This window comes from Jaculus jaculus, chromosome 6, assembly GCF_020740685.1.
Source record: "Jaculus jaculus isolate mJacJac1 chromosome 6, mJacJac1.mat.Y.cur, whole genome shotgun sequence".
Lineage (NCBI taxonomy): Eukaryota > Metazoa > Chordata > Mammalia > Rodentia > Dipodidae > Jaculus > Jaculus jaculus.
The window spans coordinates 34,189,110-34,210,641 of record NC_059107.1 but is presented as its reverse complement, the minus strand read 5'-3'; the positions used below and the strand labels follow the sequence as shown (position 1 = coordinate 34,210,641).

General features: G+C 46.8%; 1 protein-coding gene across 1 annotated transcript in view; it reads left to right on the top strand.

Annotated features, from left to right (window-relative positions):
* The window catches only part of Trpc7 (transient receptor potential cation channel subfamily C member 7), a 160,884-nt gene that overhangs the window by 111,152 nt on the left and 28,200 nt on the right, over positions 1-21,532 (top strand). Inside the window, exons 6-7 of the mRNA XM_004665085.2 lie at positions 1,309-1,542; positions 8,064-8,328. Coding sequence (XP_004665142.2) covers positions 1,309-1,542; positions 8,064-8,328 — 499 coding nt within the window. The remainder of the gene's footprint in view (positions 1-1,308; positions 1,543-8,063; positions 8,329-21,532) is intronic.

The following is a 21,532-nucleotide window of genomic DNA, read 5'->3' as shown; positions in this document are numbered from 1 at the left end:
GTGGCACATGCATCTAGAGTTCGTTTGCAGTGGCAAGAGGCCCTTGCATGCCCGTACTCTTATTCTTTCTCTCTTTCTCTCTCTCTCTCTCTGCTTGCATACAAATACAAATATTTTTTAATAAAATGACTGGAGTATGGCTAGATTGTTAAAGATACTTGTTTGCAAAGCCTACCAGCCAAAGTTTAATTCCCCCACATCCACATAGAGTCAGACACAAGTTCAAATATCTAGCATTCATTTGCAGATACCGGAGAGCCTGGCATGCCCGTACACACATACATGTGCACAGGCAAATGATTGGGGAGAGCACTGTTTGGGGACAATTACATAGACCTTCTCTACTGGAGCGCAGGCTAGATGGGAGATGACAGGAGATTCTGATATTCTAACTTTAGAGCCTTGTTCCAATGGTGAATGCACTGCAGGTGTCAGAAGAGGAAAGTTGATGTCCATATGACCTGCATTGAGGTAAGAAAACAGGGCTGAAAATGGAAAGGGCAGAATGGACCTGAGTCAGACTGAGGAGGACCTGCAGAACTGTGGCGATCTCTGTTGGCAGCCAGCCAGAGGTGTCAGACACACCAGGAGGAGTGTACTAGTGGGGAAAAATAATTTTATACAATCTTCTCCCACAACCCTCCTTTTTCTTCCCTGCCCCGGATGACACAGGTCTTGTGCAGGTAGTGACAACCACTGTGAGGACATGAATGCAATGATCACTTTGTGTCTGGAAGCCAGCATTCAAAGCACCCCTCCCCATCCTTTGGCTGTGACATTCTTTCTGTCCTCTCTTCCTCAATGGTCCCCGAGTCCTTGGAGGCTGTGGTAGAATGTCTCACTTGGTGCTGAACATTCAACTGTCACTACATCTCAACACTTTGAGGAGTTCTAAGTTTCTCCAGTAGCCACCACCATCTGAAGAGAGAAGTTTCTCTAGACAAAAGTGAAAGCATCACTAATATATGGACATAAACATAAGTAACTACAGGGCAATTTGATGGGCATGATATATTTGTTTAGCCAATGGTAGCAGTGGCTTTCCCCACCTTACCTACGACTTATGACCTTCCCAGCCATAGACTTGCAACTAGGTTTTCAGTATCAGGCAGGAACTCCTGAAATCCAATCATAGAGCAGTTAGTTACCCTCTTAATAGACATGCCACTATTGCACTACTGGGCACATCAAGCCTGGCTGACCAGCTGGGAAAAGCTGACGTTGTCATCAGTACCCTGGTTCTCTCAGGGCCATCCTACGATTAAAAATGTGAAGGAAACTAAACCATGGGCCTGGCCTCTCCCACAGGAATGATTTGGTCCGAATGCAAGGAAATCTGGGAGGAGGGCCCACGGGAGTACGTGCTGCACCTGTGGAATCTTCTAGATTTCGGAATGCTGTCCATCTTCGTGGCCTCCTTCACGGCTCGGTTCATGGCCTTCCTCAAGGCCAGTGAGGCCCAGCTGTACGTGGACCAGTACGTCCAGGACGTCACCCTGCACAACGTCTCGCTGCCTCCCGAAGTGGCATACTTCACCTATGGTGAGTGGTGACCAGAGATGGCAGTGTGTTCCTTCTGCCCGGGGCACTTTATTTGGGGCTGGTCTCACAACATGGGATTTGGAACATGGTAAATTGGAACATTTTGGCTGCTGTGGCTGGGCATACAGATGCCAAGAAACCCCCCGCCCCCTTCAACCCCCCCTTACAGGGCAGACAGATAATTTAGAGTGTGGGATTAATCAGTGACTTAGAAATGGGTTTTTGTTTTGGAGAGTTTTTTGTTTTGTTTTGTTTTGTTCTTTATATAGTAGTATGTTTGTTTTTTGGAAAGCTTCTTGGAGCATTTCTCTAGATTGTTGGTGTTATTTTTGTTTTAAGAAATAACTTTTTTTCTGGTGTGGATCCAGTTCTAAAGGGAGAATACATGCCGACATTCTTTTTCTTTGCTATTTGATTCCCAATTTTGAAGAGATAAGTCCTTTTCTGCTTCAATGTTCTTTTCTCATGGTGAGATAGATTCTTACAAGGCACACTAATTCTTTCAAATCACAAGACCATACAGGCTTTGTTTGTTCCATTTTCTGCCCAACAGAGAAGTTTTCAGAGCTGTGAAGTGGGGTCACTGCTGTCTGTAGAAGAAGCCTGACTGGTTCTACTTAGGCAAAGCTGCAATTCTTGACTATTCCACAGAAAAGTCAGTTGAAAGAAAAGCTGGAATTCATGAGGAAGAGATTTTAACATAGTTTTTCATCATGGCCATTAAGAGGGAAAGAAGGGGCTGGAGAGATGGCTTAGCAGTTAAGCGCTTGCCTGTGAAGCCTAAGGACCCCAGTTCAAGGTTCCATTCCCCAGGTCCCACGTTAGCCAGATGCACAAGGGGGCGCACGCGTCTGGAGTTCGTTTGCAGTGGCTGGAGGCCCTGGTGCGCCCACTCTCCTCTCTCTCTCTCTCTCTCTCTCTGCCTCTTTCTTTCTCTGTCTGTCACTCTCAAATAAATAAACAAACAAAATTAAAAATAATAATAATAAGAGGGAGAGAAGTACTTAGGAAAAATAGACACCCAAGTGTGAATAGGGGGGTTTCATGTCTCAAAGGGTTGCTAAGGAACTTCAGTAAGATCACAGGGTGGCTCCTGCTGTGCGTTGGACAAAGTTACAACTGAAAAGGTGAAAGCTTAGGTCACAAGGGTTGTACAAGGAAGTTAACGCATGTTTTTATTATAAACAAAGGTTATGGTTTTAGTTATGAGATTCCCGGAAAAATCACAGATTTAAGTCTGAGGAACGAGTAAGGCCATACTCATAGATAACATAGGCTTAGATTTAAACATGGTTAATTGCTATTTTGACATTCATTGTTATTCTATTTATTAATCTGCAAGGAGAGAGAGGGAAAGAGAGAGAATGGGCATGCCAGGGCCTCTAACCGCTGCAAACGAACTCCAGACACATGTGTCACTTTGTGCATCTGGCTTTATGGGGGTGCTAGGGAATCAAGCCCAGGTCGTTAGGCTTTGCAGACAAGTACCTTAACCACTGAGCCATCTCTCCAACCCGGCATTCTTTTTTTTTGACATATCCCTGTAGAACAGTGCCTCTGTCAAGTAGACCTCCACAGCACATTTTGTTAACTGCATGGGCATTCTTGACTCTAAGCTGGTGAGAGACTTCACCCAGATTGAAGGGATCCTCCCCTTTTTCCTTGTCTCCTTTATTTTACACCTTCCTATCCTGCCTCATAATGTTTCCAGACATGCAAGACTGCTTTGTGCATGAGAGAAGCCTGGCCTGCTATACTCTGGACATCGTGCTGAATAGCCCGTTAGCCATATCCTCAGACTTTGGAATTAGAAAGTCTTGGATTTAAATCCTAGTTCAATAGCTTACTATGATTACTGGGACATCTTGCTTACTTAACTGCTGCATACCTCCACTTTCTCATATGTAAAAGAAATAATAATACTTCTGTCAAAAGGTGTGTTTGGGGCCTGGAAAGATGGTTCAGTGATTAAAGTTCTTGCTTTCAAAGCCTGCTGGCCCAGGACCAATTCCCCATCATCTACATAAAGCCAGATGTACAAAGTGGTGCATGCATCTGGAGTTTGTTTGCAATGGCAAGAGGCCCTGGCATGTCAATTCTTTCTCTCCGACCCTTTCTGTCCCTCCCTCCCCTCATTCTCTTTGCTCACAAATAAATGAATAAAACTTAAAAATATTTTTTAAAGTTTTGGTTTAAAGATAATGCAAATGAAGTTTTGCATTATCCCTGGAAATATTAAATACTCAGTAAGTGGTAAGAATTTTTTTTTCCTTCTGGGTGTGGTGGTGCACACCTTTAATCCCAGCACTTGGGAGGCAGAGGTAGGAAGATCTCTGTGCGTTAAAGGCCACCCTGAGACTACATAGTGAACTCCAGGTCAGCCTGAGCTAGAGTGAGACCCTACCTTGACAAAACAAAACAAAAAAAAAGAGTTATTAATTATTTTTAGAACTGTTTCTTTGTCCGGTTTTGTTTGTTTACTTGTCAAGTACTGTACCCTCCGTTGTAAAAAACAAAGATGGGAAGACAAAGGAACAACTGTTATTCTTTTTTATGGTTGCCAGTAAAAAGTAGCTGGATGCTTAGCAAGTATTCACTGATGGCAGCTGCTGTTTCCTGAAGGATTTGAACGTCACACGTCTCTGTGAGAAGAAAGCAGATGACTCTGGTAACCACACAACATTTGTGGTCAGTTATAGCCATGACCCATAAAGAACGGGTCGTGGGACGGAAACGCTGAGTCGCTGCTGTCTTTCATGGAAAACTGTGTTCCTTGTAAATATGCCTGGGAATCCCTGTGCCCCCAGTGTTTGTTGGATTATCAAATTCAGACGTCTTTCTTTTTCTTTAGTTTTTTGAGGCAGGGCTTCACTGTAGCTCAGGCTGACCTGAAATTCACTATGTACTTTCAGGATGGCCTCAAACTCACAGCGATCCTCCTACGTCAGCCCCCCAAATACTGGGATTAAGGGCATGTGCCACCATGCCCGGCAAATTATTCAGACTTCTTAAAATTTGTATTCATTTATTTGTGTGCATGAGTGTGTGTGTGTGGTGTGTTGAGGTGGGGGGTGAGTATGCCAGAGCCTCTTGCCATTGCAAATTAACACCAAATGCTTGTGCCACTTTTTATCTCTGCCATGCATAGGTGGCTGGGGAATTGAAGCCAGGCCAGCAGGCTTTGCAAGCAAGCACCTTTGACTGCTGAGCCCTCGCCTCAGTCCCAAATTCAGACTTTTATAAGTGTGTGCTTTCTGCTCTAATGGTCCACGTTCACTAAGGAAAAACTGAACGTGCTGAATGTCATGATTCCGGCTACAGTGCTGCCCATCAGGAGTTCTGTTTCTCTGTGAAAAGTGTGATGTCTCACCCAACCCAAAGCATAGCACATTGTTGTCCTGGCTTTGGTGGGTGACCTTTTGCCCTTGGAAGTCCTTTCATGCACATGTGCTCCCGTTATGGAGGAAGAGAGCCCTCTTGTGGCTACATATAACCTCTACAAAAATCAAATAAACCCTAATGTTATTGGTGTGTGGCGTGTGTGCGTGCGTGTGTGTGTGTGTGTGTGTGTGTGTGTGTGTGTACAGATATACAAGCCTCATGTGTGTGTCTGCCAATGTCAGAGAACATCGGGTGGCCACTTGTCGATCATCTGATTTTACCTTAAAAGAGGTTCTCTCCCGCAACCCAGAGCTGCCCCAGTGATTTTCTGGCCTCTGCCACATTCCCCATGGACTGGGGTTACAGACTTCTATGACTACATGCAGCTTTTTTTTTTTTAATTTTTTTTGTTTTGTTTGTATTTATTTATTTGAGAGTGACAGAAAGAGAAAGAGGCAGATAGAGAGAAAGAGAGAGAATGGGCGCACGAGGGTCTCCAGCCACTGCAAACGAACTCCAGACACGTGTGCCCCCTTGTGCTTCTGGTTAATGTGGGTCCTGGGGAATCAAGCCTCGAAATGGGGTCCTTTGGCTTCACAGGCAAACACTTAACCACTAAGCCATCTCTCCAGCCCTAGATCCAGCTTTTTAAAAATATTTTTTATTTAGTTATTTAAGATAGAGAGATGGAAAGAAAGGGGTGGGGATGGGGGAGTGGTTAAACCAGGGCCTCTAGCTACTACAGCAAACAAACTCCAGACACATGCACCACCCTGTACATCTGACTTTACGTGGGCACTGGGAAATTACACTCAGGTCCTTAGACTTTGCCAGCAAGTAACTTAATTGCTGAGCCATCTCTCCCATCCACATCCTGCTTTTGAGGTGAGTTCTAGGAAATCAAACTTGGCCATCTCCATCCCAAGAGGTCCTTATGTTTAAGCCAAAGTTTGCAAGCCCCAATTTTCATAAAATGTTTATGAATGTGTCTTTTCTTCCATCCAAGTCCAAAGCAGGCTGAATTCTCTTTAGCTCCCAGGGTCAGGAGCAGTCAAGGTAGCCATCGACATAAAAAGACATTTTCTTATCACAGAAATAGTCCCCCAACGAACCTCCCTGTGTCTGAATCCCCACGCTGCTTTTTTCGCCCATGACAATACTGACCAGCTAGTCCAATCAGAGTATGCTTCACTAGCTCCCAACAAGATCATCACGATCTGAACAAGTAAAAAGCTTCTATTATGATAGCTGAGGTCGAAGGTAGTTATTTATAGATGGTGGGAAGAAAGAAAGTTTGGTTTTTTGTGCCTGTTTTTCTTCTAGTCTTTTTAAATATTTTATTTATTTGAGAGAGGAAAAAAATACGGAGAAAGAGGCAGAAAGAGAGAGTGAGAGAGTATGGTCACGTCAGGGCCCCAACCACTGCATATGAACTCCAGACACGCGCACCACTTTGTGTAGCTACCATTATATGGGTAGTGGGGAATCTAACCCAGGTCGTCGGGCTTTGCAAGTAAACGCCTTTAACTGCTGAGCCATCTCTCCAACATCGTTTGTGTCTAGTTAATAGAGAAACTCACGTCCTGTTTCATATTACCCAAATGTGTTATTTATCCATAGAAGGCAGCAGCTATAATGAAAAACGTATAATTTGTTCTCCTGCCTGTCTTTCGTGGGTTTCTGAGTTATGGCCTTGATAAGAACATAGAGTCTATAATGTTATTATATTTCCAGATGTAATTTAGAATGCACTACATGAGACCGTGTGGCATAGCTTTCCTTACTAAGGGTTTCTTACTGCTCTCTATTATAATTACTTAACAGAGCCTAGCTTTGAAAATAAAGAATAACATTCTTCCTCCTCCATCTCCCTTGGGGTGCCAAGAATTGCGAGGTAATATCCTTTCTATCTGCACTTACTGGGCTCTGAAAAGGACCCCATACCCCAAATCCAATCTTAAAAATTGGCAATAATCATATCGACTCAACGGGGCTGTTGTGAAAATTACAGCTAATGCAAGTGTAAGGGCTAATTTTGGTTGCTCAGTGTTTCTCAATTTAACTTTTCCCTTGCATTTCACAACAGGGACACTATTGGCTTTTTCAGCAGGGCAATTTTCAGGGTTTGGGAGCATTGCAGGACTTTAAGCATCCCAAGAATACTCCTGTCCAGTCACTCTGGAAACCACAGACAGCCCTGTGTTGCTTCGCAGGAAGGAAAGCACTGCCCTCGCCTGTGGTCTGTTGTGTGTCCTGACACACAGTAGGCAGCTTATTAGTGACAGACACTGTTGTTGCTCATACATTACAACTGCAGTAGGAACGCTGCAGATTGTCTCTGCTATAGGAACGCCTGAGAGGAGCTCAGGCCATGGTGTTTGTTGGGGAACATCAGTGGTCACTCCAGCTTGCGGCCAGCCCCATGGCTCTTACCCACCTAGAACACGGCTGTTGTGACAAATTTGCCCGCCTGGCAACCACTGTCTGAGGCCTTTGCTCTATCCAGGAGCAAATTTCCCAGCACACGCTTCCTGCGGAACAAATCCCAAGAGTATTTTCTCAAACCAAATCCTTCAGCTTCTTGGTCCCTAAGGTGAGATCATTAGTTTTGACTTGTGGCTGGGAGTTTGTTTGGTCAATTAACAAGGATTTATCACAGCTTGCTGTGTGCCAGACCCTCAGAGAAAATGCCGAGCACTTTACCTAGATGACTTCATTTCATGCTCACCCGAGCCCTGGAAGACAGATGCCAGCGTCTCTGATGTACAGGTGGACAGTTGCTTGAGTGACTCTAAACTTGCGCGGGTCCCCACCGCCTCCTCTGACTGCACCCCCAGTGAGTCGGTTAGATCCTGTGTGGGGAGCTTAAATCCTAATCAGACGAACAGAACAGCAAGGGGTGCTTGCCGCGGTAGGGCGGGCTCAGGACACCATGGGGACAAACGGAGCAATGGAGAGACCGCCCAGCTGGAAGGAGTCGCTGGAGGGCTTCCTTGAAGAGCTGACACCTGAATGGAAGCCTGATGGGTTGCTGGCAATGAATGAAGGGAAGCACACCCCAGGTGGCGAGTGACGCGGTGAGACCCCCACGGAAGAGGCCCAAGTGGCTGCTCTTACTAACCCGGCTTGTTTCCTTTCAGCCAGGGACAAGTGGTGGCCTTCCGACCCTCAGATCATCTCAGAAGGGCTGTACGCCATCGCCGTTGTGCTGAGCTTCTCCCGCATCGCCTATATCCTGCCAGCCAATGAGAGCTTCGGGCCCTTGCAGATCTCCCTGGGGAGAACTGTGAAAGATATCTTCAAGTTCATGGTCATTTTCATCATGGTATTTGTGGCCTTCATGATCGGAATGTTCAACCTGTACTCTTACTACCGAGGTGCCAAGTACAACCCAGCGTTTACCACGTGAGTACCAGGGCTCTCCCCCAGGGCCCCTCTGGGGCTTCCTGGGAATCCCTGGAGTTGTTTGGAGATGGTTTCCTGTGGATCTCAGGCTTGCTTGTCACTTCTCAAGAGGAAAGGCAACTTCCTTTAGAGTGCTTTGAGATTCAGGTTCTGAACTTGGAAGAACTAGGTTAAATTGTCTTTTTGTCACGTACACGCTATGTGCCCATCAGCACATTCCTTGTGGACACCGCTGAGCTATCATTTCCTCTTTCTTATTTTTAATGTTTTGTTATTTTGAGACAGGATCTTACTCACCTGTACTTCCAGCGCTGCCCTGGGGAAGCTGTATGAATGTAGTCTGGAATGTGTGTGTGTGTGTTAGTGACACAGGTCAGAAGCTTTCACATCTGGCCTGGGCAGCTGTAGCTCCGTGTGTCTCTGTAGCCACAGAGGATGCCCAGGGAAGGGAAGCCAGAGGCGTGTGACCCGGCTATGAGGCAAACAGTTTCCCATGGGGCTCCCCAACCAGCCAAGCAGGCAGGATACTGGTACACCCCAACTCCAAGGAGGTGGAGACAAAGCTCACAGAATTTGTGCCCACAAAGGTCCAGATCGCCTCCCTGTGGGGACTGATGTGTCGCCACCTGGAGGCCCCAAGTGGTACTGAGCTGGGTCTATTAAGAGGGTCCAGCTGAGCTGAAGTCACACCCAAATAGACATTTAGCCGCCAGGCCACCAGATGTATCTGAGCCTCCTGGTCCTCAGATGTAAAAGGAGAATAGTACTTTCCACTTTATTTGTAAGTACCTACCATCGCAGATCGATGACATCCATCATTTGCATGAAGTGCCTGGATGCAGTGTTTCCAGTCCATATCTTTTAATATACATATATATTATTTTATTTACTAATTTATTTATCTATTTAAGAAAAAGTGGTGGGGGAGGGAGAGAATGGGTACACCAGGGCCTCTAGCCACTGCAAACAAACTCCAGATGCGTGTGCCTCCTTGTGCATGTGGCTTTATGTAGCTACTGGGGAATCAAACTCGGATCCTTAGGATGGGCAGACAAGCACCTTAATCACTAAGCCAACTCTCTAACCCAGGTCTAAATCTTTCAGCCAGTTTAGAATTTTCCCTCGCCTTCCTCAAGCTGCTGTCAGAATCTCAAGTGTCTGGTCAGCTCTCCAGTCATAAGCGCAGCTCCTGGCACCAATAAACACCTCCTGACTCATGTCCCCAGGAAGCCCTGAGTAATCAGGCATTTATGTTTTCTCGCCATTTGCAATGGCTGGTTCTCCGAACTATTCCCACCTTGCAACGGGCCCTCATCTTGCCCTGCTTCTGCAGAAATCACCCAGCAAGGGAACAGACTTGCATCTAAGAACCAAGTGTAATCGTCTCTCTCCCTGTTGTGGGGCTCAGAACCAGGGACTATGTGGCCCTGCCCAGCTGGGTGCCCCCTGACCCCTGTGCTGCTGTCCACAAAGAGCAGAAGCCAGATCCCATTTAAGGAATACCATAAGCTGAAAAGCTCAAGGGATACGTCAGAACCCCAGCACCCCAGGGGGTCAGGCAGGCTCACTGTGTCATCTGAGGCAAGTGCTTAAATCCACAAGGCCTTGATTGCTCCAGCTCTGGCAGATTGCTGAGAAACCCCCTCGCAGTAATATTAGACACAATGGAACACACTCAGTCTGTCTGTCCAACTTCCCAAGATTAACAATGATGGGGTGGAGGACGCACACACGTTGGGGTGTACATAAGCAGAGACACATGCCATTGACCTGGTGCTGCAGGACCCTCTCTGGGCAACGGCCTAGCTGACAAACCTGCCTCCCGCCGAGGCCACAAGCATATCATTCAGTCACTGTTTTGTATCACTCTAACGCCTGTGCAGAGACTGGAATAGAAGAATCACTCAAAAGCAAATTGGCTCTGAATGTGCTACAGGAATGTTTGATGCATCCTGTCCTTGGCAGCTGCGTGGTGAATGGATGTGAAGGCCACAGCCAAGGAACACAGGGTCTTCTTCCCCCGGGCCAGGCCCTAAAGTGCTCCTGTGTTTGGAGTCTAACCTGGGGCTTCGCAAAAACTGCCGTGAAATGCTTCATGAACAAGAATGAGGAATGAGCCAGGCATGGCGGTGCACGCCTTTAATCGCAGCTCTTGGGAGGCAGAGGTAGGAGGATCATCATGAGTTCAAAGCCACCCTGAGACTACATAGTGAATTCCAGGTCAGTCTGAGCTAGTGTGAGACCCTAACCTTGGGAAAAAAAAAAAAAAAAAGAGGACTGAACAGCAGAGATGAAGCCAGATTCAAGGCAGCAACAGACTGAGAAAACACAGTGTGGGCTTCTGGTCCACATTTGCCACTCTGGCCATTTTAGGCAGCGCCTCTGCTGTCCCCTGTATGAGCCCATAGGAATGTGACAAGGCCATGCTGTGCATAGGGCTAATCCAACTAGAATTCCCAACCAGATGCAGCATAGCTAATCTACAAAGGGAGTAAGGCCTGGGCTGGAGTCTATGGGTCAGGAAGTCATGGGGAAAGGTAAAAGCAGGGGACAGCGGGGAAGGGGTAACACAATTTGCTCTCATGTTCTCAGTACCAAGCGAAGACTAGACAGGAGAAACTCAACCAAAGGGCACCTCAGGCCTTCCAGGATAGGGATGGGGAGAAAGGGTATAGGGGGAATTCAACAAAGAAAGGACAGGATATTTATCACCTTGGCAGTTCCTGAAATGGGACGTGAAGCTGTAAATGGGCTTTGATTGAACAGGAAAAAGTCAATGGAGCAGTGAAGCGAAAAGAGGAACGAATGGATTTTTGTAAATGTCATCGCCCACCTTTTGACTGCTCTCTGGAGCATGTCACCCCAAAGAGATCTTCTGGGAAAATAAAACAGCCATGAGTGGATAAACGAGTCTCGGGCCTTTGGGGACTTAAAACTGTATTGGGTGCCACTTTGCTAGTGACCAAATCAGAAAGACACTCCTCAGGTGCAGGCAGCCTACCTAGCCATAGCTTCCCTCTGGTGCACGTCCCACGTCCTCTGGGTGCAATTCCATGTTATAGGCTAAGGAAGGACACCTCTCATCTGCTTCTATAGATTCAAAAGGCCTCAGTCATACAGAGGACAACTGGGCTGGAACATACTGCATGATACCATAGTCCCCCATCTCTACCCCAGCCAGGTTCAGAGGAGAGTTAGGCTCCTCCTCACAGCTGCTCAGGAGTTTGCTTTGAAAGGCAGTACCTAGGGAACCTACAGAGAGTTTCCTCTCAAGAACCTTGCTGGCCCTAAGGGGTGAGGTCCCAGGTCCCAGGCCAACTCACAAAAGCCAGTCCTATCTGAGTCACAGCAAATTCAGCTCTGACCTAAGGGGAGGAGGAAGACAGTCGTTCTGAGACAAAGGGAAAGAAAACAGAACAAAGATTTCTTATGCACCTCAGCCTCCAAGCCTCCACCAAGCCCCACAGAACACCTGACCAGAAGCATCTTATAGGAGGAAAGGATTGTACTTTAGCTTATAGTTTCAAGAGGAAGGCTCGTCATGACAAGAAAGTGTGGCAGGCAACCATGGTGTTCCATCTTGTCATGGGGGAAAAAGCAGGAAGAGTGAGCTAGGTCTGAACACCCAGTGGGGTGGACTAATAAACCTCAAGGTCCGACCCCAGTGACACACCTCCTCCAGCCAGGCTCCACCGCCCAAAGGCTCCACCAGCTTGGGATCGAGTGTGAGGCTCCATCATCATATGTGATGCTCTGGATGATGCTTGACAGTCACCTCGTCACACCCAGGGGACCCCAGCTCCAGTGTCACCTACTCCCACTGCTCTCTGGCATTCCCTTTTCCTCCACCCACTCACCCTCAGAGAAGGGCTACAAGAAAATGGAAGGGGGTCAGAGAGATGGCTGAGCAATTAAGGCACACACCTGAGAAGCCTAAGGACCTAGGCTCTTGATTCTCCAGGTCCCACATAAGCCAGATGCACATGGTGGCACATGCATCTGTAGTTCACTTGCGGTGGCTAGAGGCCCTGGTGCGCCCATTCCCCCTCTCTCTCCCTCACCCCTCTCTCTGTCTCTAATAAATAAATAAATAAAAGTCTTTTTTAAAAAAAAGTACAAGAAAAGGCTGGGTGTGGTGGTGTACACCTTTAATCCCTGCACTTGGGAGGCAGTGGTAGGAGGATTGCTGTGAGTTCGAGGCCACCCTGAGACTACACAGTGAATTCTAGGTCAGCCTGGGCTAGAGTGAGACCCTATCTCGAACAACCAAAACTAAATAAATAAATAAAAAGAGGAAAAAAAGAAAAGAAAATGGAGGGACTAAGCTAGTTCATCCCTCCCCAAAAAATAATTCAAATACACACCCAGTGTGAACAGACTTAGCTGATATCTGTGTTCCTCAAACCACAATGGAGTCATCTAGGGAAGGAGCACAATTTTGGACTTCCCAAGACCCCTTCTTAGCTGCATTTGATCAGAGTAGTTTCAGGATAAGAGTCTGAAATTTGCATTGACAAAGCCACTGTGGGAGTCTGATACAGGAAGTATTAGGACTGTGTGGTTGAAAATACAAATTTTGTGCTGGGGAGATGGGTCAGTAGTTAAAGGTGCTTCCCTGCAAAGCCTGCTGGCCTGGGTTCCATTCCCCAGTCCAAGTGGTGAATGCATCTGGAGTTCATTTGCAGTGGCAAAAGGCCCTGACACACCTATATTCTCCCTTTCTCTGCTCACAAATAAATAAATAAAACTATTTTTATGAGAGAGAGAGAGAATTGGTGTGCCAGGGCCTCCAGCCACTGCAATCAAACTCCAGATGCATTTGCATCATCTTGTGTGTCTGGCTTACTTGGGATCTGGAGAGTTAAACATGGGCCCCTAGGCTTCTCAGGCAAGTGCCTTAACCTCTAAGCAATCTCTCCAGCCCAGCACAATTGTTTCTAACTGTAAATTTCATCCACCATTAGTACCCCACCAATGAACAAGAAACCACTCTCAGCTCTGCATTTCAAAATCAAGGAGCTTGGTAAATGGGATCCTACTGGAAGCATTTCAGAGTGTGTATGCAGGCTTTATTAAGCACATGCCATTGAATTAAGTACAGATCGGGCAGGAGGGCATGCCAGAGTCAGATCCTGGGAGCACTTCCTTATGTCTCAGCCTTCTTCCTTCCACTTCAGAACCAAAGATTCTTTCAAAGGTCTGAGTTGCTTTTTTTTTTTTTTTTTTAATTTTCCGGGTACATTGTGTATATGAATGGAGACTGTTAATAAAAAGTTAAAAATAAGTAAAAAATAAAGAACTAAAGGCCTAGGCTTTTCACAGCTACTTCTGGACAGGGACTCCCTGAAGGGGAAGATCAGGGATATATGTCCACAGGAGCCTCCTTGGGGCGCTGAGGCCTGTCTAGACATGACAGATTGCACACCTGCCGGCATTGTTATCTCTGAGCCACTTCCATTAAAAACTGAAAATGACCAAAAGGCAAGGAGGAGCGGGCTTTCGAGTCCATTTTTATGCTCTCAGAGTACAAACTCACAGTAACCCAAGACATGGATAAGGAAGGGAAGAGAAAAATCTGAGAATACATCTCCTTTCAAAAAGAACTGAAGGCCTAGGGAAATGGCTCAGCAGTTAAAGGATGATTGCTTGGGTTCAATTCCCTAGTACCCACATAAAGCAAACGCACAAAGTGGTGCATGCATCTGGAGTTCGTTTGCAGCAGCTGGAGGTCCTGTCACACCCATTGTCTCCCATTCTCCCTCTCTCTCTCCCTCTCTCTCTCTCTCTTTTAATCTCTCTCTCTCTCTCTCTCTCTTTCTCCCTCTCCTTTATCCTTGCAGATCAGTAATAAAAATATTTTTAGAAAAGAATTTAAGGACTAGAGAGATTGCTCAGTGGTTAAACTACTTACTTGTAAAGCCTGATGGCCCGGGTGTGATTCCCCAGCACTCATGTAAAGCCAGATAAATGCCAAAAGTGGAGCATTCATCTGGAATTCATTTGCAGTGGCAAGAAGTCCTAGTATACCGATTCTCTCTCTCTCTCCCTCTCTCTATCTCTCCCTCTCTCTCTCTCTCTCTCTCTCTCTCTCTCTCTCTCTCTCTCTCTCCTTCCTCTCTCCATCTCTCTCTCAAATAAATAAATAATATTTTTCAAAAGAGAATTTCAGAAAAGTTCTCAGTTCGGGCCATTGAGAATTTTGTTCTCATTGGAGTTATATTTGTTATTATATCATGGAAATCAGAGAAATTATATTTTCCTTTTGGGAGAGTTGCTTTCAGGCCGACCTTGCTGAAATGAAGCTATTCCCTAAAGCAAGGACATGCTGATTTGTGATTGCAGGGGTGGACATTGGTGTTACAGCATTAGAGAAAGAAAGACAGGAGTTCCTTGGATCTCAGAGGAGCTACTGCTGGGAGGCTTTGCACAGCATTGGTGTGCCTTCGTTATGGTTTGGTGAGGATATAGACTGAGAACTGTATAACCACTAGGCTACTTGGCCATTGTGAGGACACCTTCAAGCATAGATGGCATAGGCTCATATGCAGAGGCTGTAACGTGACCATCCTTGTAGATACAGTCGACCATTAATGGAACTATCATTATGCAGCACGCAACTAGGTAAGTGCACAAAGACAGGAAGGGCCAGCAGCATGAGTGACCCGGGCCTGGGAGCAGAGGGCTCTCTCAAAGACCACATAATGAGGCTGCTGTCTCCTCTGTGCGTGAACTTGGCTCCCTCCATAGCGTAGCTGGGTTAATACTTTTCTAATCAAGGACAACACCTCTGCTGAGGTGGCTCCATCTCCCCAGGAATTATTTCTAATGGAAGGAACTTCAGAAGTGCTAGGCCAAATTAGAAACTCCTGCTTTCCACGACAGCTATGGAAAATTTCCATGCTCTGTACTGGCGGGATTCATATGCCCTGCCCCCCAGAAACAGCAGGCAATGAATCAGTGCCTCCCAGCTTGTCCGGGCCATAGAAAAGCCAGCTTCTCCTTCCAGCAGTCCTAGACAGCCACTGGGGAACATGGAGGGGATCCTCCAGACTGCCACACATGCCCACCTTACCTTGGGACTGCTGCCCACCCTGTCTTCCAAGGACCATTCACATCTGGAATCTGAACTTCATGTACTCGGGCTCAGAGCCAAAAGTGATAGCCCAAACCACCTTTTTTGAGGCAATAATAGAAATAAGGAATTCCTTTCTTGAACCACTCATCAGGACAGACACATGGTTTGTACCCTGCATGTAAGCCACACCACAGAATGGCACAGCCACCACCACAGGAGAAGGAGGCGCAGGGGGACGGTGGGCTTGCTCAAGATCACAGAGCCATGATCTGAACACAGCTCTTCATGAATTCAATCTCATCCTCCACACTCTGACCCAAAACTAACAAGAGTGGGAGCCACCCCTACACTCAGATCCTTTGAGGTGGAGGGTGTCTTGCGGTACCCAAGTCTAAAGGACAGCACACTAGACACAACTTTTGCTTGCTGATGAAGACCTGATCATTGTACATGTCCCAGTCCCCAGGAGGAAGCCTGTGATTCTCCTCTGGGTAACACAGGGATTCCCTCCAAGGGGAGCTCACTCATTTAATAATCATCTGTGGAAGAGCCGCTCTGTGCCAAGTTCTAGCTTAGCCCTGCAGTCCTAGAGGTTAGCAAGAGAGTCATTTGCCCCATAGAGAACTCCTAGACAAGTGGAGGTGATGGGAAGATTATGACAATACATGGCCATGACTACGCGCACACACACACACACACACCCTTGGGTAGTACAGAAAAATGTTCTGGAATCTGCCTGGGGTAGCCAATGTGGGGGGGGGTGACTCTATGGTGAGTTTTATAAGATATGAGAAGAGCAGCGCAGCCCATGCAGGACATTTTCACAGTACTACGTGTAGGTGAGAGCTGTCCCTAGGAGATGACAAAGAGTAACTCAGAGTCCTGAAGGAGCCAGGTTGTGAAGGGCTCTGTAAGTCCTGAGGGGGTGTTAGAACCTCCCCTGAAAAGAGGAAGACCTGCTCAGAGCCGCTTCCATACAGCATGCTGTGACGGTATGAAGGATAGGCTGGAAGAGAGGCGGGTGTTCGCTGGAAGTTTGGCCTGAGCTTGGTGCTGGGGATTCAGCAGTAAAAACACACATGGCTTCTTCTTGTCATGGGGCTTGCGGGTTGGTGGGGAAGACAGAAAGCTGACATACTTAGAAATGGAGGACGAAAAGCCCGGCTTGGTGGCACACACCTTTAATCCCGGCACTTGCAAGGCAGAGACAGGAAGGGTTGCAGTGAATTTGAGGCCACCTGATGCTGCATAGTGAATTCCAGGTGAGCCTGAGCTACAGTGAGACCCTACCTCAGAAATACACACACACAAAAAAAAAAAAAAAAACGGGCTTGAGAGATGGGTAAGTGGTTAAGGCACTTGCCTGCAAAGCCAAAGAACCTCGGTTCAATTCCCCAACACCCACATATGCCAGATGCACAGATGGTGCATGCATCTGGAGTTCGTTTGCAGTGGGTAAAGGCCTTGGTGGGCCCATTCTTTCTTCCTCCCCCACCCTTTCTCTTTCTCCCTCTGCCTCATTCTCTCTCTCAAATAAATAAATAAAAATAAAAATATTTTTAAAAGAAATGGAGAAAGCCTTCTACAAGAGTGGACCGAGAAGACCTCATGGTTCCAGGAGAAAGTGGGCAGCATGCGCGGGCATGCTCTTCCTGCCCAGAGCAGGGGGCATGGCTGTGGTAGGGGTGGAGAAGACATGCTGGGGAGGCAGGACGCAAGAGTATGGCCACATAGGGATCCGATGGGGCAGCCAAAATTTGGTTAGGCTCACCAAAAATAATGACCTATTATGAGAAACCAGAGAGGGGCTACCCCCCGTGGCGCTCAGGATCTTGACCAACTGACATCTTCCCTGTGGGAAGCTTGCTGAGTGCGCTTGGAGGTGGGTAACGTGGGATGGGGTCAATCTGCCAGGCTCCACTGAGGACGGATGTTTCCCAGGATCCTGGCCAATGCTCTCCATGGGCATCTCTGAGGCAGCAGCTCTGTGGGCTGAGGCCAAGCCTCACATTTTATTGCATATCCTCCCCACCTTCCATCTTGGAGATGTAGAATGAGCTTATCAGACCCACCACACATGCAGCAGCTAGCTTGGAAAAGTGCTGAGGCTTGAGGCAGGTGTTACACATGGTGTGTGATGGGGCCCTGGTCAGGCCCAGTGAGGCTGGATTACTACAAATAACACAAAGTGTCAAAAAAAAAAAAAATGCTCTTTTCATCACTCTCTAATAGGTGATAAGCACATAGTCTTTACCCTGGGCTATTTTAGATGAATAATTAGGCTAGTTACAAGGAACATTCCACTCTTGCACAGTATTTGTGTATAGGCTTTCTTTATGTCCCTATACATGACATAAATAGTTTTAACTTTTTTTTAAGGTAGGGTCTCACTCTAGCCCAGGCTGGCTTATAATTCACTCTGTAGCCTCAGGGTGCCCTTGAACCCATGGCAATCCTCCTAATCAGCCTCCCAAGTGCTGGGATTAAAGACATTCACCACCATGCCTGGCCTTTTTAAACTTTTTATTGACAGCCTCCATACACATAGACAATATACTATGATCGTAATCCCCTCCCATCCCTCCCTTTTCTTCCCTATCCCTCCTCCACTGAATCTCCTTTTTCTTTCCAACTAGTCTCTTTTCTGCTTTTTAAATATCTTATTAATTTTATTTGCAAGCAGAGAGGGACAGAGAGAAGAGAGAGAGAGAACGGGCATGCCAGGGCCTCTTGCCACTGCAAATGAGCTCCAGATGCTATACATCTAGCTTTATATGGGCACTGAAGAATCAAACCCAGGTCTTTAGACTTTGCAGACAAGCACCTTCACCACTAAGCCATCTCTGTAGCCCCTCTCTTTTCTATTTTTCTTTCATTATTTTTTCCTCATGTTATGTAGGTCTTGTGTAGATAGCATCAGCCATGGTGAAGTTATGAATATCGAGGCCACTTTGTATCTGGAGGACAGCATTGCAAAGCACTCCTCCCCTTCCTTTGGCTTAGACATTCTTTCCACCACCTCTTCCACAGTGGTCTCTGAGTCTTGGATAGTGGTAGGGATGTCTCTCTCAGTGCTGAACACTCCACTATTGTGAACTAATTTTAAAAGTCTGGTACCTCTGAGCTTCTAGAACAAACTAAAAGGCCACAAAGATTTTGTTGTTGCTGCTGTTTTGCGATAGTGGGTTTTGAACATAGGGCCTAGAGCATTCTAGACAAGCACTCCAACATTGAGCTACATCTCCAGCCAAATTTTAGGGAGAAAGACCTGTTACACAAAGAAATGATGTGCCTTTAGACATATCTTCACGAGGCACGCACCACACTACCTCGGGGTTTTATCTTGTTCTCTCATTCACTGGAGGCCTTTGCCAAGAAAGTACTGCCTTCTAGTCGCTAAAATCCAATTCTGTGGTGGTGGCTCTCATTCCTCAAGGTGGCAGTGACATAGAAAATTAGACTGTCCAGGGTGCCCCAGGGGTAGCCAGATTTCCTAACACCTTCAAGACTTTGGCCAGGTGACAAACAGTGACTATTAGCCATAGGGAAAGCCCTGAAGGGGAGGGCAGGATTTTCATATCTGTCTGCGAATTTGTTGTAGGGTGTGAGGAGCTCTCAGCCAGATGTCACAGCCTGTTATCGTTATGCAAGAAATGAAAATTATAGTAGTAATAAAATTACTGACATGCACTGAGCAATTAATATATACTAGACAGTATTGTGTACACGTCACAAGCATTGGATTAATTCACTTAGTCCTATGAAGCAGAGATTGTTACTTCCCCATTTTGTGGCCAGGAAAAAAAAAAAAAAGAAGCCTTGAGAGTTTATATTATTTGGTGAAAAACTTATGGTCAAATTCAAGTTTGCCTCACTTTGGAACCTGCAGTCCAACCCATCCATCAGCTGACCCTGGGATCAGATCACAGGACGTCAGAACACGCAACAGATTTGTCGATTTGCTCACATAATATGCACTGAGTTTGTCGCGCTCCTTCTATGAGCCAGGCCTCGTAGGCTTTCTGGACTGTCTAAATCAAACTCTTCATTTAGGACCCGAGATGGAACCAGGAGGTGATTCAGATGGGAGGACCTTAGAGGGGGGCCTTGGCGGGGGGTTCAGTCTTCCTCAGACATTTGGTGATCTCCCTGGAGCTTCCCCAAGCCTGTGACTGCTTTTGTTTTCTGGGTTCTGGGCATGGGAGAGACTGCCTTCCAGAAAGATCCTTCTGTGTTCAAGCATCTTTCTCCATCACCCCATTCGGATGGAAAGCAGCAGTTGTTTCTACTTCTCCAGAACTGTAGCATGGCATAGCTATTGTCTTCTGAATTTCAGCAGCAGCCCTTCGAGATCTGATCCACCTGCTTAATTTTAGCCTGCTATGTGCACACTGGGTTAGGTAACTGAACTGAACTGAACTGTTAGGTGGGGGAGGGAGCCCTGGTATTTCCAAAGAAGCAGCAATTTTCCTAACAATTGCCCTAAACTCTCGCCTTGTTGATCAGTTTGTTCTCTGAGGCCCATGCGCATTGCTTCTTTGGGAAACCTGTTATTAAAGTCTCATTATCCAGGCGAGACAGACCTGGTAGAGAACTGATTACCTTGTCCCGGATTTGCCTGACAGATCAGCTCCAACCTTCCCGCCCCCACTACACACTCACCCCCGCCCAAAGAGAGAAGGGTGAATCACGGGCCTATTCACCATCACTCACGGGAACTTTCTTCTCTTCCTTCATTAGGAACTCTTCTTATGATAGGATGGCCTATAGACTAAGCTTCTGTCCCTTCTACTGCAAACCAGGAGCCCTGCTCCCCCTGCCCCCCAGTAACACAGCATGGGCCAGGGAAAGCACAGGAAGAATTCATGTGAAATCAAGGGTCTGTGAAGATCTTTGTAGAGAAGGAAAATGAAGCTTGTTTGGACAAATCAATGAAAAGTTGAAGTATTAAGCTCTTGCAGCTCAATGTGGAAGCCTGGGGGCGGAGCTTAGGCAGAGCCACACAAACTTGCTTAGGGGTTCCCAGCGTCTTCTTACCTGACTAAGCTTGTGTTTAGACCTGGACCTCCAAAGCCACGGAAATCTGTTTGCCCTGGGTACCGCTGTATTCCCCTCACCTACGGCAGTGCCTGCCACATCATCAGGGTTCAATCAATAGACAAATAATCAAGAACAGCACCCATCTGTGGTGTACATATTGTATCTTGTACATAGCTTGCTCATTTCATCTGCCTAGCCACTGAGCAGTAAGGGGCCATGATGCCCATTTCATAGATAAGAAAACTGAGGCCCCTCCCAGCAGGCTTTGTAACATGCTCAAATTCACACACCTAGTACACTGTGTTGGGGAGATTAAAACCCAGAATTTGCCCTCCAGCTAACTCTGTGAAGCCACCTATCATTCACAAAGTCGAAGGAATCTGTGGAAAACTATAGGCATGTAGGAGGGGAGAATGGGGAGCCAGTGGCTGCCATGCTCATCAATAAAGACGATGGGGTGGGGCTGGAGAGCTGGCTTAGCAGGTAAGGTGTTTGCCTGTAAAGCCTAAAGATCCAGGTTTGGTCCCTCAGTACCCATGTAAGCCAGATGCACAAGGTGCTGTAAGCATCTGGAGTTCATTTGCAGTGGATGGAGGCCCTAGTTCACCTGTTCTCTCTGTGTGTCTGCCTCTTTCTCTCTCGCTCTCTCTAATAAATAAATTAATTTAAAAAAAAAAAAAAGAACCTTGGGGTTAGAGAGATGGCTCAGGGGTTTCAATGTTCTTGCTTACAAAGCCTGCTGGCTCAGGTTCAATTCCCTAGCATCCATGTAAAGCTGGGTATGAACAGCCACATGTAGTGGGGCATTCATTTGCAGGAGCAAGAGGTGCCAGCACACCCATACATGCACGCACATGCAAATATCTATCTTTCGAGAGATAGAGAGAGAGAGTCTTGGATATAGCCCTGAAACCAGCCAGTTAACTATGGGGGCTTTTGTGAGACAAGAGGCTTCACGGTAAACATCAGTTAGCCAATGCCAAGAAAGCCGGCCCCCACATCCCTCAGTAGTGGTTCTTCTGCCCCTGGACATGGTCTTCTGCAGCTCTGAAAAACTGTGGGCAGTGACCTGGACCTGCTAGCCCGAGC